The 16,854-nt window shown below is 35.9% G+C and overlaps 1 protein-coding gene across 1 annotated transcript in view; it reads right to left on the reverse strand.

Moving 5' to 3' along the window:
* The window catches only part of MCTP1 (multiple C2 and transmembrane domain containing 1), a gene marked incomplete at its 3' end in the record, with an annotated part of 214,444 nt that overhangs the window by 90,532 nt on the left and 107,058 nt on the right, over positions 1-16,854 (reverse strand). Inside the window, exons 11-15 of the mRNA XM_084224913.1 lie at positions 8,279-8,381; positions 6,074-6,176; positions 5,625-5,726; positions 5,204-5,278; positions 3,528-3,647 (exon numbers count right to left, since the gene is read on the reverse strand). Of these exons, the coding sequence (XP_084081039.1) occupies positions 3,528-3,647; positions 5,204-5,278; positions 5,625-5,726; positions 6,074-6,176; positions 8,279-8,381 (503 nt within the window). The remainder of the gene's footprint in view (positions 1-3,527; positions 3,648-5,203; positions 5,279-5,624; positions 5,727-6,073; positions 6,177-8,278; positions 8,382-16,854) is intronic.

Here is a 16,854-nt window from a genome sequence, read left to right on the forward strand (position 1 = left end):
ACATTTCAGTGCCCACAGTGGATTAATTTGAAGAAAAAACATCCACTTTTGCATACTTTATGGAAGTTCTTCCTCCTGAAATGTACCATATTAATTACCAAATAGTAATAAAAAAAAAAAATGCTAAATACTGCAAAGGTCTGTTTTAAACAGAGAAAAAATATGTAATTTTTATAGGAAACATTCTCTACATATTCTATTTTTTCCCACTGTATTTAGGTCTTAAAAAGCATAACATAACACATTCTTGATCAGCCTAGACATGTGATATAATAAAGCTGTTCTGGAACTCAAATATTAACTCAATGTTGTTGCTATGCACTTCCTTTATTTAACAGGAAATAAATACAAAAAAGCAGGAGAGAATATAGAATTTTCTAATTCCTCTAAGATAAAGTCATATGCTGGCCAGATAAACCTATGGTTCATGAGCTATTTATTAATATCTTTAAGTATCTGAAAAATAACAGCTATTAATACATCACAGTTGTATCAGCATGACAGCTTAATATATTTTTTTTTTCTTCTGCTGCGAATTACCAAAGCATAAAAAAAAGAAATGGAGTGAAAACTCTCAGTTATTCAGACAAAATTCCCAGTGAATGTGATGAGCTTATCAAGTTTAATAGAAACAGGTAAAATAACGTTTAGTTGAGGAAATGCATAATCTAGAACATTGAAAACGTAACTTGAAGTTTCTATATGTCTATGAACAGCACAGGCAACATTGGTCATTGACCTGTTGCCTTTGGACAGATTTTGGAAAGAATCAACCTAAAACTTCCATATAGCATTTTTATACCTAAAATGTCCCAAATAATGTAAAAGTTTGAGACACATAAGCTCAGGAGTGTAAATAATAAGCAAGCCCTTTCAATGAACATTGTTACCCTTGGTGACTAACAGTGAGCCTCTCCAAGGAGAATGACTTTAAAAAGAATTGCAGTGAAGAGTGCACAAGGCATATGAAGCACATAACTGTAACTTGTTATAGTTAACACATTATACAAAGTTTTCTGTAGGTTTCCAAGAGAAGTTGTCCTTTCCTGATCAATCTTAGAAATTACATTTTTGAAAACTGAGCTATTCTGCCAGAATTTCTTCACCTATGGTCCCCATATCCCCATCAGAAAGAAAAGTCACACAGTAAAAAAGTATCCATAATTGTAAGGCCAAGAACGTGGGGCATTGGGACATACACAAAATCAACCTTACATATGCAACCTAGGGGAAATGACTGTAACTCTGTATCAGGATGCACTCACCACAGTATATTTTCAAATCCAACAGGATAGAAGAAATGGTTAGTTTAAAGCTTTACTTCTCATATGTTTTCTTAGTCTAGCTAAAGAGCTGAATACTCCCAGAACAGCCTGCTTCTCATCTCCTTTCTGGAACTGACATTTCAATGTGAGATTTTCTAGCCTCTAGAAAATAACTTCACAAGGAGATTATAATTTGTATAATAGTGAAGAGAAAAATGAAACATATAAATACATTTATTTTATACACTCTATTAAATTCAAACGTAACCTTAGTGCAAATATAATTCATCACAACACAAGCAAGTGAATCACTCTCGAGATTTCAACAGGCTGTGAAAGTCCAGAAACCATCTAAACCCAAAGCTTATAATCATGATAAAAATTCACATATATTTGATTTGGCCAGCAAAGACTTCTTTTGTCTGACAGAGGAATGATTTGATCCTTGGAGAAGATAATATCAGGTCAAAAAGCACAGGATGCATTTTGGATGTAGAACTGGAATACATCTGTACAATCACAGCACTGATATAATCATAAAAATTTACTGCAACACCTACATAAGCAAAAAAAATACTGTAAGAAAACCAGAAAATACTGTAAGAAAACCAGAAAATACTGTAAGAAAATCAGATTTTTAAATATATATATATGTCTCTCTATATAAATAGGTATAAAAAATAGGAACATATCTCTAAAAATATAACCAGGAAAATGTTTCTACTGCAAGACACTGTAACTATAATAATAATATATACTGATTATTGACCTCCCTACTTAAATTCTGTTTTACATACTACTACTACTACTACTACTTATTATTATTATTATTAGTAGAAACAATTACATTTTAACAGCAAAACCATTACATTCATGGGCACAGCAGTGTGCCATGAAAAAAAAAATTGCCCAAATAATAGGATGTCTTTCCATTCTCCTTTCTTCCACTGGTAACAGCTGAGTGTTCCATATCCATATTAAAATCTGACTTAGAGTGATGAATACTTACTAACTGAAGCAGTAATAGCAATATGAACATTTGAGTTTCATGTTGAAACCTGCATTTTCCTATGAAACGTTGATAACTTTTAACCGAAATGATAGATGACCTTTCTATAGCAAACAGTACCAAGCATATTTTATCCTTCCACACAGTGCCATTACTACAGACATAGGCAAAAGTACAACTCGCTGGCTCTTTGAATAGCACATATATATCCTGTACTCCCAATGAACATGGCAACCAAGGGTTTAACAAGGAGAAACTTTCTGCAAAACAGCGTGACTTAGTGACAGACCCAACTACCACATTTTACTGCACAGCCAGCTACCAATGCCTGGTTTGATTTCTTCAAATTTGAGGCACCTGACCTTCAGACACCCAAGGAAAAAGTACTGTCACCAGATGATGTCTACAATTATTCAAAGTTATACCAAAACCCTTCATAATCATAGTGGAGTGGCTACTAATCTCAGTATCTCTCAGCCAATTTAAAAAACTTAGAAATTCCAGAAAGTATGTCCATGCATACATTTCTACTCTCTAATGAAAACACAATGGTCTTGTTTGTAGGTCTTATGATTTTAAAAATAAAGAGAATTTATCTGGGTAACAAAATGCAATCTACAATTGTGCTTGGAATTATTAAAATGTAACAGAAAAATAAGGTTAATACTAACAAAGATAATATTCCTGAAGGAACAGCAATTTTGTTTAAATAGCTGAAACAAATCCACTTAAAAGTGGATTCACTAAAAGCTATGACCATAGCTTGCTGCCTAAAAGGTACTAAATCTGTTTGCATTTATGGTTTTAAAGTTGGGTTTGTTTTATTTTGGTGGATTTTTTTTATCACGACCTTTGAATAATTAGTAATCAAAAATACTTTGAGAGTCATTATTCAATATGCAAGGAGATCAAACAAAATTTAATGGACATAATTTGTGAGAAGCTTAAAACATATTATCCATAGTTCACTGACTCTATTTTGATTTGCATCACATGCCTGCAACTTATATAATCAATTACTTTTTTACTATAATAATACAATTATAATTTTTAAAAAGTCCCTCTATCTTGTTTGTGTGACATTTTAAACTTAATTACTTTTTAAAAATACTGAATAAACATGACTTATGATATTATTGTAATGCAAACTTCTAAATAAATAAAAAAGAAACCACCAATCTACACAGTATTGTCTCTCAGTCTATAACACAAACACACTGGGATGATTAAAAATAGTATAAAGAAGATCATACCAAAAAAGCAGCTAGACTTCTTGGTGGAGAATCCCAGTCAAAACAACTGCTAATATAGCAGACAGCAGTAACGAGTGCCATGATACAATGCTTCATCCGGATGAAGTTCCTTAACAGTAGCTGTTAAAAAGATGAAAGATTGAAAATATTTCAAAACCCCAAAAAGTTTCAGGAGAGGCTCACATTAACAATACTGTCATTCTTAATTTGGATGAAAGGCTGAGAAAATATTAAGATCTCTAGTTCACAAACTGAGCAAGTTAGTTTAAAATCTGAGACTTGGAAGAGAGAGAATTTGCTAATTGTGTCTGAATTTAATTCCAGATGGTACAAAAATTGTTCATCATTCAAAAGCCACTTGCAAAATTTCACAAATTATTTTGTTAATTAGATTTCAGTTTCATTAATCCTTTAACAAATGTTGGCCATTTTTAATGAAAAGATGCTGCAGGACACTAACCTGAAACCATGGAACACCACTGCTCTAATGTAATTAAAGTATCTGCACCATTTAACATTTCTAACAAATTTGTCTTCTGTGATGTATTTTGAAAGCATTGTTTCAAGTATTTATCAAAGTAATCTATATACTTTCAAATTGCATATATGTAAGATATAACAACTCTAGGTTTTGATTCAGGAAAATGTATTTAAATCTTCTAAAATGGCAACACACCTCACCACAAAAAGTGGACAAATGAGTGAATGATTTGTGTACTGAGACACATAGAAAATGGGCACTCCTCCTGCCATCTACAAAAGTCACAATTCCATTTTCATTTATGAAAATAGGAAGAAGAATGACTCTTGAGTAAAAGGCTTTGTTGCTTCTTTGCTGGAATAGTAGTACAAAATTCAGCTTTAGTAACTGCATTACTCAGAAGTGCAAATAAAGAAATATTTTGTCTCTTGAAATGTTTTGTTTTATAAACTACATCATAAGCTGATATAAAATTCATACAATAGGTAATTTAAACCATGCTTAAGTATACAAGCTTTCAGAAACAAAGAAAGCAGTTCTGAGACCTTTGCCTTTTCACTGAAAATAACAAAAATCTTGTTCCCATAGTCCAACAAATTCCCTCCATTTAAGATACAACATTGTGGAACAAGAAAAAATCAGTCCGAAGTAGTTTGAGTGCAGAAAAATATGTGTGGTTAAATAATGTTTTACCAAAGCATTAAAATTGTGTGTAGCAAAAATATTCAGAGAAAAAAGAAAGAGTCAAGACATTTCCTATTCCTGAGATTCCAAAGAATTTCAGTCTGCTATCACCCTTGATTCAAACCTTACCCAAGTAACTTCCTTGAAATTTGGCTAAAAGAATGATGACTCTTTACCTTGCAACAAATGGAGAATTTTGGGTCAAAGTTAACAGCAAAAATTTATGCAAGACTTATTTTACATGCACCTGTGCAATAATCTGATATGTGTGAAACCTGATGGTTTCAACTGTGTTCTTATTCATGTATTTCATGGAAATTAGGCAGCAATTTATAGAGGAGACACATTAAACCCATGTATTCCGTTTCTGACTTCTCAACCTATCATATTCTTTTGTAAACACATAATGAAAATGTTATTCTTTACTCTCAGCAGTAGGATACCAGATATTTGAATGTGCACACTTGATATTAAGGATTTTAGAAGGGATTAGTGTTTCCTTACTCTTTACCTGTTTAGACAGTCTGTCTTCCTCTTCAATGTACTTCTGTTCTTTGGGCATTAAGGTACGTATGCTGGCTTTCACCTATGCATTAAAATGCGTGTCAGTATCTCAAGTTTACTTGCTCCTCACCAGTTACACAAGCTTCAATTCACAAAATTTACCAAGTTTCAAAGTCATGGCTGCCAAGCTCAGGACACATAAGCATACACAGAGACAAGAGCTGCTGCTCTGTACATTAGCAGCAATACCAGCAGCAGCAGCAACAAAAAGAGTGGGTGTGCCAAGCAGTGGCAGAAGAGTGTTCTGTAGTATACATCAAGGCTTAGAGAAAATGAGGAATGACAGAAATTCTCTACAAATCAGGAACAAAAGCTTTCATGAAACTGAACTCTTTAGCAGTACAAAAAAACCCAAAGTTAAGACTTACAGCATTAAAAATCACATCTATTTCAAGATAGATGACCCCCTTTGTTGGCCCTGTCAGCTGCTTGTTTTTCAAGACGTAGGCTTTCTGTTCACCATTTTGAATCTGCAGGAAAAGGACATGACAGCCGTCTGTCTTGCGGTCTCCGCTGAATACACCCCCCCGGTGACCCCTGACCCCCAGCTGCTGAAACTGACAGAGAACCCAAAACAACTGTGGCAAGTCTGACAAGTACCTGTTCATTACCAGGACCGAGTCTGTCAGGAAAAATTAACTATCATGGGATTCAACATGGCCGTGAATAGAGTATGTTAAAATTTTAGTGTTCTTATTACAGACCTTGGTTGAGAAATGACAGACTCAGAGCTGCAAATTTTTTTTTTTTTTTTTTTTTGCTTTCTCTCCTTCAGCGGGAAAAATTCAGAGCAGTATGTCAGGTGAATGAAGCTTACAGACAGCAACGGTATAGCAACTTTGCCTAGAAAGTCAGCACTTCGATCGCGGTCTTCGTCGTAAACTGTCACTTCAAGCACTGAGTGGATGTCCTTTATATTGCTGCAAAGACAGAAGTACACACAGAAGAAAGAAGTCACTTACACCAGTGGGTACCAAGGACAAAATAGTAAAAGGTTAACACAGGTATCCGTCTATTTTTCCAAGCCATGGAGGAGAACTGAGATTAAGTGAATGAGACATCTCTGCATATAACCAAAATGCTTTCTAAGGGCTGCAATGATTACTCTGTCTCTCTCTCTGCAAGGCTTTTTATGACCAAAATGCTCTCCAAGGGCTGCAGTTATCACTCTTTCTCTCTGCAAGGCTTTTCCAGCACAAGTTTTCTGAAGGATGTTGCTTTAAATCTCCTGCCTGGGGTTTGCACTGCTTGACCCGCAAGGAGCAGCACCGGGGGATTTACAGCCACCAGCAGAAGGACAGAGAGCTTTCAAAAGCTACTCTAAAACACTGCTAAACTTGTGGCAATTCTTTCTGCAAATACAGTGAAACCTGTAGATTTGTAAAAGGGAATAATTACAAGTTACAAGAGTTTATTCTTGAACTAAGAACAAGTTCTTTGTTTCTGAAATTCTAGTTTAATTACAAATATACAGCAAATTACAGCAAATAAAGAATAAATAATATGGTACAATGCATCTCTCAGGTACAACTGAGGAAAAAAGACTGCAAACTATTAAACACTCCATTGCCATGCACAGGAAATGTCACTCTACATGTAAACTTTTGGGTGAAAAATTAATATTCCTTATTTGAATAAAAAAATTATTTGAGAGAACTCATATTTGACTGAATGGCTGATCCAGGAAATACAAATTCAAGCAAAGCAGTTCAACTTCAGTAAAATATACTCCTCCAGATGGAGGGATTGCTAGACCAAAAATTAATTAAGAAATCTGAATATAAATGCAAATGTACATAGAAGAAAGGCCTTGAAAGCCTTTAGAGGTTTTCTATTCGATTTCTGATTACTCTTTTGTCCTCTACACATCTAGGCAATTCCTTGTGCACAGAACATTGTCGAGAAGTAGAGGATGATTAGTTATTGGCTCTACTGGTAAATAATTAAAAATATATTAATGAACAATTTAGCATGGTTTTGCAGATACAGAAATGAGAACTACTATAATAAGCTGTTGAAAAGTACAGCTATCGTGAGATTTGTTTCTTTTGCTCTGAATTAATTTCTGAGAGCTCACCGCAGGTCACGAAACCAATGCTAAATATATGAATGATAAATCTAGAGGGGAAAACAAAAATTAAAATCACACCGAGTTTTGACATTAAGGGCAAAATACAGCATTTTTATGTACGACAAAGTGAAGTAAGTGTACATAAAACTAAAGCTTCTACTGTTTTTGCAGAGGATTGTTACTGATTTCAGCAGCAGTGATCAGCTTTTTCTACTCATTGGTGTCACATTACAGTCAGATAGAGAGAAGGGAGAAAAAAAAGGCAGTTGAGCAAGGCAAACAACAAGGACATTTTGTCTGTGGAGAACCTTTTTCTATTTTGTCAAAGCCTTTAACTGTCTTCAAAATAACAAAAGAATAGAAGAACCAATCACATCACTCCCTAATCAATTGTTTTAGACCGCATTTTTTGCAACAGCTGGCTTGTACTAGTATGATACTAGATGGTATTGTGAGAAGGGCAGTTAGTAAATGGAAACAAGTAGAAAGTATTTAATCATTATTCAGAGAAATATAAATGCATGCGGAATTTCTAACTTTATGTAGCTACCTAATGTTTTTTAAAGTTAACAACCACATTTTAATAAAGATCATATTCAGAGTATCTTTTTTTTCCCCACTCAAAACTTCTGGGGCAAATCCATCACACTGGATTTGACCCTTGAAACTCTTGCTGAACCTAACAGGAGTCTGGTGTGCATAGCATTACTCATACATGCTTTCCAAGAAACAGTCCTGGCATTTTTATGCTTAAAATGATACCATTTCTGTATTTTCTTTCATGCATTTAATCCTCAAAACGTATTTGGATGTTTAGTTAAGAAATATCAGTATGCCATCACTATTCTCCTTTAGAACTACGACTAAGTATTTGTGTTCCTTCCCTCTCCAACACCCTCACCTCCAAAAAAACTACCCAAAACCCACTGCCCACCCATTCCAAACACCTACAATGTGAAGATTTTGTTCCATTCTGGATTGAGGTTCCTGTAGACAGTATGTGTCAGCAGTCTGTCATTGTTCAATTCAACTACACAAAATGGGTCACTTTTACCTGTAAGAGAAAATTTGGAACTAATTTTATGAACTAAGAAAACACATGATGAGCAAGCTTTAAATAGAACAAGTTTGGGGGGGTTGTTTCTCATTTAGTGAACTTCACTGTAATGGTCTGCACTATATTCAAGATATTCATAACACGCTATTCATCTCCATAAACTATAAACATTCTTTGCTAAAAGAACAATTCTTTTGCTTTAAAAAAAGGGGGGGCAGGAAGGGAGAAGACAACAAAATCACCATACAGACTCTTCTGATGAAACATAGAATGTTCCTAGAAGTTGCCAATCATTCTTGTGAGACAGCTAAGAGAACTTTACTTCAATGGTACCAATGACTCATTCACTTTAAAGATAACATAATGGAAGTATTTTGATATGAAGGAAATATGTTATTCTGTATTATTTGTTACAACACAGTACCTATGAAAATGATCCAAAGACTATTATGCTGTATTATGTTTCATGCTGTACAAATCCTCTCCCCAAAAATCAAAGAATCTTGATGACAGCCTCATATAAAAGCCTAACACAAGACAAAGTGAGCAAGTACAATTAAAGAATGAGATTTTATGGGCTGGTATGATGGGCTGTAGTCTCAGCACAGCAGAAAGGCAAACATGTTTAATATTTTATTATACATTAAAGTACCAAAAAGTAGTTTTGGATATATTTACAAAGAGGTCCCGCAGCATGAAAGCCACAAAAGGAGAAAGTATGAAGTTGCTGCTTTGAAAATGCATTATGTAGATGATTGAAGCAGGATAATGGAAATGGATATGGAGGTATATATTTTTTTTCTTTAAAGAAAAACAATGAGCAAAGCAAGTGTGTGTGTGTGTGTGTGTGTGTGTGTGTGTGTGTGTGTGTGTGTGTGTCCTTAAATATTAAATAGGCAGCTTGCAGGAAAAGACTGCAGGCTGCAGGCAAGCAGTGCTTAAATACTAAGGAAAGCACAAGAAAAACCATCAGAACTGCAAGTTTAGAGGTAGAACATGAAACTGACACTAACCCTTTTAAGGTTTTATTTTGGGAAGGTGTTGTGGTTTTAGGCCACCAGGAAGTTAAGCTGCTCCCCTTTACCCCAGCCCCACTTTCAGGCGAGAGAAACTAAAGGCAGAAATTATGAGTTGAGGTAACAACTTACTGGAAACGGCAATGAGATAAGAAAGCAAACAGTAACAGTGTATAAGAGAGGGTGATTACCAAATGCAAAATGCTCCTGGAGTCCGACACACCGCCTCCACACATGGGGTGCCACCCCACCACTCCCTACACCATGTTTTTTCTCACAAGCCTGAGACAATGAAAGAGAATAGCACACAAATTTTCCACACCTGCACTTTTTGTCCCCAAGACCAAGGCAAGGAAAAAAACCCACAGTGTTAGACAAATCCTCCAGTTGGGATCAACCCACCACCCTACTCGCCACACTCCCCGAGAAAGGGAGGAAATGGCTGCTGAGCCTCTGCACTGCCCATTTTCCTCCACCAGAAGCCATGACCTCTTCGTCCTGGAAGAGAGACTCCCTGACTTCTGCATACCAGCAATGATTTGAGTGTACAGTGTAACAGCCTAGACAAGCCCACATGGCTCCGGGCTCTACCCTCGCACATCTTGGCCTAAACTAGGACAAAAGGACAAGAAGAAATGTAGACACCAGAATCTGATACTTAAGAAGAGCTTGGCTATCTGAAAAAGGAGTGCTCCAAAGTGGAATGGGAGTAAGCAAAAGGTGGGATTGGTATCTTCAGCATTTCAGGGCAATCCTGAAATTACCTAGAGGGTTAAGGAGGGTGGAGAGGCAGACCTAAGGAACAGATATGATGGGAAGAACATTAATGAAAACATCAGGGGCACGGTGGGAAGACCTCTTTCAGTAAATAGACAATAAGGGGAAGAAATCACATTTTGGGCTAAATTATTTAACTTGTATTTCAAATTATGTCAGAAATGATAACTGCTATAGATCTGTCCAAAAAGAGACAAGCTATCCTACTTTTATATTTTTATTTTCTCCAGTAACTGGAAGGAGTAACCTTTGCCTTTGGCACACTACAAGTGTATTATTTTCATGTAAATAGAAAGCTGAACAACAAATTGCTGCTTCCTGGGCCCAGGGGAACTTTGTCTGATGTAAAGGAACACTTGAGTTGCATAGTACCGCATGACTTGCTCTTCTCTTCAGACTTTCTTTGGGCAGTAAACTGTTCAAAATATATTGAATGTTGGCGTTGGTCCTCCATAATTAAATCTAGCATACTAGGCAATTGTGTTTCTCAGTGTCTTCATTAACTCTGTATAATTTTTTCATGCATTATTAGAGACCATCAACTGAGTAGCTACAGGAGCTATATTAGTGGGGCTACATTAATGATATTAGGGAAGCACATAATTTGTTTCGTACCTTAGACAAATGACAATGAAATCAATACTTAGACAAAGCTGCCAGGGACCACAACTCCCAAACTGCAGTATGGATTTTGACTACACCAAGGGCTGATATGCATATTATGTGCATGTTATTAACTTTAATGATAAAGAATAATTGTTTTAAACACATTGTGAATTACGGTTAATGATGTTTACCTCCTCTAGAAAATCATATACTGCTGAATATTTCCCATTGTCTTGAAAAATTATACAATTCATTAGTCAGCAGAAATGGATGTACCACACATCTCAAGGTTCTTTTATTTCACAAGTCTAGAAGGTGATAGGAAATCAAAACCATCTATATTATTAGAGTTCTTTAGCTTTCAGTATTAGAAAAAGAAACACACAGAAGATAGTTAAAATAACAAGGCAGCACTGGCACAGCAGGTGGACTACTATATCTCATTTTTTAAAGCATTATCAATCATATTTGCATATGGTGGTACAATGTGAGTTGAACTTAAACATATACAGACACCGTAAATTACATTGCAGCATATACAGGCCATTTCCTATAAACAAAGAGAGGATATTTACTACAGTTATTTATTTTCTGTGCCCCTTGGTATGCACTTTTTCAATGACTCTTCTTACATGGATATCAATCAATAATATGTAGCATTAATTGCAGAGCTCCTCAGTCAAACCAAAGGCAACTGGTTTTCAGAAATGAAAAAATCCCTCACTTACAGTCAACATTTCACACCTCCTTCCTGCTATCATTTGAACGTACTACAAGAACAAATTTGAATAGAGGCAATATCATGACATAGTTCAAGGGTAGGTTCAAATACCATGGCTGACAAAGAGAAGTTTCCCAGCTTTGAACATCATGCACCTTCACCATTGCCTATGGGCATTTCTTACATATGCTGAGGCACTCATAACAAAGCTGGGCCTCTGAAAGGCACCACTCATTGCTGACATGTTCAACATAACATATCCACAAACACTGTTAAGATACTAACCCAAATTAATGAACGTGATCCAGAAAGACAGAGAGAACAAATGCATGAAGGCTTGGTGAAACTCCTATCTATCTGTCATCTTTCAAGTTTTCATTATTAGAAAGAGTAACTGTAATCTTAATTCTCACTGACAACCTTGGCAACCTGCTGCATTTCAAGAGTATGGGATCATTTCCAATGAAAGCCTTAACAGAGCACTAAAATAGTAAAAAATGTACTTAGGTCTCCTTGGTCTTTAGGAGGACCCAAAAGATTCAACAACACTATATTCAAAACCAGTATCTTGAGCACAGCCTCAAATAATTTCTGTCAGTTAATGTGATTAGCTATTTCCAACAAGAGATACAGAAATGGTTTTCCTTATTTTTTAGATAAGAGCCACACATGTTCACGAGAGTATCTGAAGAGTGTCTGTCCCTGTCGCCCTTCTAAAAGTACACATATAAACGTCTGATAGGTCTTGTGCTGCCTATGCTCAGTTGTATCATTCCATATTATACCATCATGAACATAACACCTTTCACTATAAACTAAACCACAACTGTTATATACAATTGTATATAACCTGTTATACATCAAGAAATTCTACCAAACCCTCTGTATCTACTGAGGATTTCCCAACTAGCAATCCCTGCTCTGTGTTCTTCGTAGGACTCCAGCTACTATTCCAATGACTTTAGAGACATTTAGCTATTGATCAGGCAGATATCCACAGCAAATACAATATCAAGCATGTGGTCAGCGCTGTACAAGAATAAGATGACCACCCCCTGCCTAAGGCACACATGCTCCCAGCAGCACCAACACCAACACTGATACTTGAGTATCCCATGACTACAGTGAGGATAACTGTTATCACACCGTACCACTGGTTGCAGGAATTCATGGTAGAAGTAGGTAGTGAAAAAACAAAGTACACCTTCCAACTTACTGAAATCAAACCTGCAGAAAACCTCAATACAAAGCTAAACAAATATAATTTATCCATTCTTCTGCTGTGACAGTTCATGCTTTTCACTGTCAATTTGTACAGTCCGAAGGGCTCCTGAAATTGTAGAAATAAACTGCTGATTTACACTATATGCATAACTGGAAGGAAAAGCAACTTCTCTTTTCAGGGATCTCCCTCACCCACTTTTTTCCTTTACCCATTACAGAAGCTGACTATCTGAGAATGAACTCTATTCTGTAATAGAGTTCTATTTTGTAATGTATGCCACCACTGAAAAAAACCTTAAAGAGCTACCTATCTTTTGAAGCTTTGAATTCTGTCTTTATCTTTGAAGATTTTGAATTTTAGGACAGGTGTTACATCTAGTCTGACAGATATCCTTGTTTGTGCTTTGCTATGTCTTTAGACAGTGCAAGACCAGAGAACAGATTATCTTACTTAGATCTAAGAATAGTATTTTACTTCAGTCAGCACTGTGTCCCTCCACTGCACACCATGCACACATTAATTTAAATTAGTCTTTTATTTGTCACCTTATTTCTCAGAACTATCATATGTCCCCAGATGAACCGTACACCCATAACCTGAAAGCTCCAGCTCTCCAAAAGGGGCAGCAATGAGGAACTAGAGATGTGTTACTTGCTGTTTTCGTCAAAACTCAAAGTCCCCCAAAGCCCAGGAAGTCCTTCACAAACTAAGTCAGTTGGCAGCTCAAATTCATTATCTGTTTGGCTGGTCACCTAGACACTTTTCTCCAGCAAGAAAATATAAAATGCACTTTTTCATGATGGAAAAGAGAACAAAATAGTGATTGTTGAAGCCACCTTTAACTGCTTCTCAAAATATTTAGAAAAGCAAAACAACAAAGCCTCAATCTCCACACAATTTCAGCTTCTGGATTTTCTTCTCAAGTAGCCACAGCACTACACAGCCTGTGTTTTTTCTAGTGGAAAAGCTTGAGACAGGCCCTTTTCATCAGTTCAAACTCCACAGGACTTTCATCTGGCTCTATATGCTGGTACTCACAGCAAGCACCAAACTTATTAGGTGACTTGTGAACCCTTGTATCCTGAGGATCATGGGTTGGTGGACTGGTCCCACACACACACACCACTGCAGCCCATCTTCCAGGCTGGAGGCGAGCTGGACTGTCCAATCTAGGGGGCAGCTAGAACAACAAACCACTGGATGTCATCTCAAATTCTCAAGAGATGGCAAAGACATGTGACCAATTCAGATGCAAGGATCTTTTATTTGTCTAATTATGAACTTTACATGAGTGTTAGAACTGTCAAACTGCAATATGATATAACCTATATTTCTGAACAGTTTATATAGGCCTTCCTTCAATGGTCTCCAAAGTGAAAATAATCCAACATAAATTTTTGATTCTTGGCAAACTGTTTTCAAGCAAAAATTAATTTTAGAACATAGTAGTTCTTTCAAACAGAGACTTCAATTGAATATAACTGCACTTTCACACTCACTTCCCAGCACCACTTGTATACTGACTTTGATAAAAAGCTGTCAAATCTTAAATTTGAACAACTTGCTTGCCATATTTTGTACAAGTTCAAGAGTGTTTTTTTAATTATAAAACTCTATTAAATACATTAATTTTTCCCCAGAAAACTGCAGGTCATCTGCTCATTATCCAGTTAGTATTGTAAAACAGGAGACTTTGGTAAAGAAAAATATGGAAACATCTATATTTTGTACAGTAGGATAATCCTCTCGTTTAGAAAGGAAGAAAACATTTGTGAACAGTAATAAACATGCTTCTCTATCATCAATCACTGAAATTCCAGCCTGTAGGAATAAAAATGAAAAATTAAAGACCATCAGTCACTATAGAAAGTTTCTTACTCTCTTAATTAAGGCTGCCATGGGCCTTTCCTAGGAATTACCATTGATATCACTGCTCTTCAGAGTATACGCAAGCAAGAGAGCACACGGCAGATCTAGCTGTCCTCCGAAAAACTTATTGCATTTCTGAAATATTATCTCACAAGGGCCAGCAGATAGCATTGGGTTAGATACCCATTAGCCCTTCAGAGATACTTCCACTATTGCTATGGAAAACATACCTTGCCTCAGTATAACTCCAGGGAAACAAATAATTCCATAATTTTGCCATTTCACAGTACATAAAGTTACAAAAACTGATAAAAAGTCAATTTCAGCAATAACTAGTCCATGAACCCATTTTCATCAAATCACTAGCCTTATTCTAAACTAAATATTATATGAATTTTTTCATTTTGACATTACATTACCAAACTGAACTAAAAATGCTTTGGACAGTTTAAAAACAATAAGGAATTTCAACTGCATTTCTACATTCAAAAGTAAAGTTCTCAAACCATAACTTCACGAAGATCAGCCAACTTTAACATTGCTATAAAAGCCAAAATATTGTTTAAGTATTTCATAGGCTATTATGATTCTCTCCTACCTCTGGCCATGCCTATCCATTACAGATCTAAGTCCCCACAGCAAAAAAGGCCTTTATTTTCTTAGAAGACAAGACAGCCAGTTCATGACTCTGGGGGGCAGTGCCACTCATGCAGACACTAATGTCACTAATGTTGTTCCAAGCTCCCTGCCAGCCAGCTGCTTGCAGCAGAACAGTCAGTCTGACCTTTGGCCAGGAGAAGGAATGGCTCAATAGTATGAGAAGCTGCCTTATCTAATGGATTAAGTACAGAACCCAAGTGAAATGCCACCTTTGACAAGGACTTGCTCTGTTGGCCTTAGCTGAGTCAGTTAACCTTTCTTAGTTTTCCATCTTTAAAATGGGAATTATAATTCTACTCTGTCTGTGATGATGCAAACATGTTGCAACACACTGATACCATGAATACTTGAGGTATATTACAAGGCAAGTCAGTGTAATGCCATAATCAAGTTAAACTCATTTCCACAGAATATGTAAAAAATAAAAATCCCAAATCATCCTTTCATTGTATGTACAATTATAAATGTTATGGTTAACAAAAAATATATTTTAATAAAATAGCTTTCAAAAATATATTTTTAAATCCTGTTTTTTTCTATTACTAGCTAGAACTGGTACTTAAAACCCAGTACCTTTCCTGTACATTATATTGGACCAAAGTCTTCAGGTGACCTATATGACAGGACCTGATGAAATATTTTTATCTATCATAGAATTCTGCCCACCTACTAGATTTTTGTACTTTGTGGCGATAGTTCAAGTGTATATTGAAATCTGTTTGCACTAATTGACAGAGCAAATTACTTTTGGAACCGTATTTCCAAAGGGCCTCTGAATTTATTCCTTCAATTTTACACGCATGGGCTTCCATACCTTTGTGAATTTAATGTTTGTGTTCATCACTCTGACATTTCCTAGCATTTGAAGAACCATTTCAAAGACCATTTTTGCACAAGTGATGTTACAACAATTTAGCTGGACAGATTTTAGAAAAGACATTTACATTTAGCAAATTTTTAACGTGGAATTTTCTTAAAAGAGAGCCTGAATTCCAGCCATAAAACTGAAAAAAAAAAAGGAAGAAAACAAAAATCTGACTCATTTTCTATGCCTAGTTTCTCTTTTTTAGAGGAGGAAAAGCCTTAAAAGCTTTTGAAAACAAACCGAAATATCACTGAGCTCTTTAGTAAAATCTCTCTGATATATAAGGTTCTGAAATCACAGTCCTTAGAAAAAACACAGACAACTGATTAATAATGAGGACAGAAATAAAAATAAATTTACTTGTAATGAAGACTGAAGACACAGTAATCAAAGTGTTAAAAATTCATTTCATGCACATTTCATTTGCCTCTTAGCTGATATTTATCACGTAATTCTGTGAGAAAGTGGAGGCCTAAGATGCTCCAGATAAATGTCTCAATTAATTGTACAGAGGTAGCCCTCTTTGAGCTGAACCAGAGCTGTGAGCTCTTTATTAAAAGCACTATTCTGTAGCCTGTAACCTTGTTCCTTGACTCCTCTCTAGTTTCCAATTTAAACAAGTCCCCATGCGGCCCACTCTAAAGGGCTTTGTCTCCCTGTCATTGTTATGAGAGCCAAGGCATCCTGGAAGTGTGAAATCAGACCTCATGAGCTGAACGGTTCCCCAGGGA

Source organism: Fringilla coelebs, assembly GCF_963513975.1.
Source record: "Fringilla coelebs genome assembly, chromosome: Z".
In the NCBI taxonomy this organism is placed as follows: domain Eukaryota; kingdom Metazoa; phylum Chordata; class Aves; order Passeriformes; family Fringillidae; genus Fringilla; species Fringilla coelebs.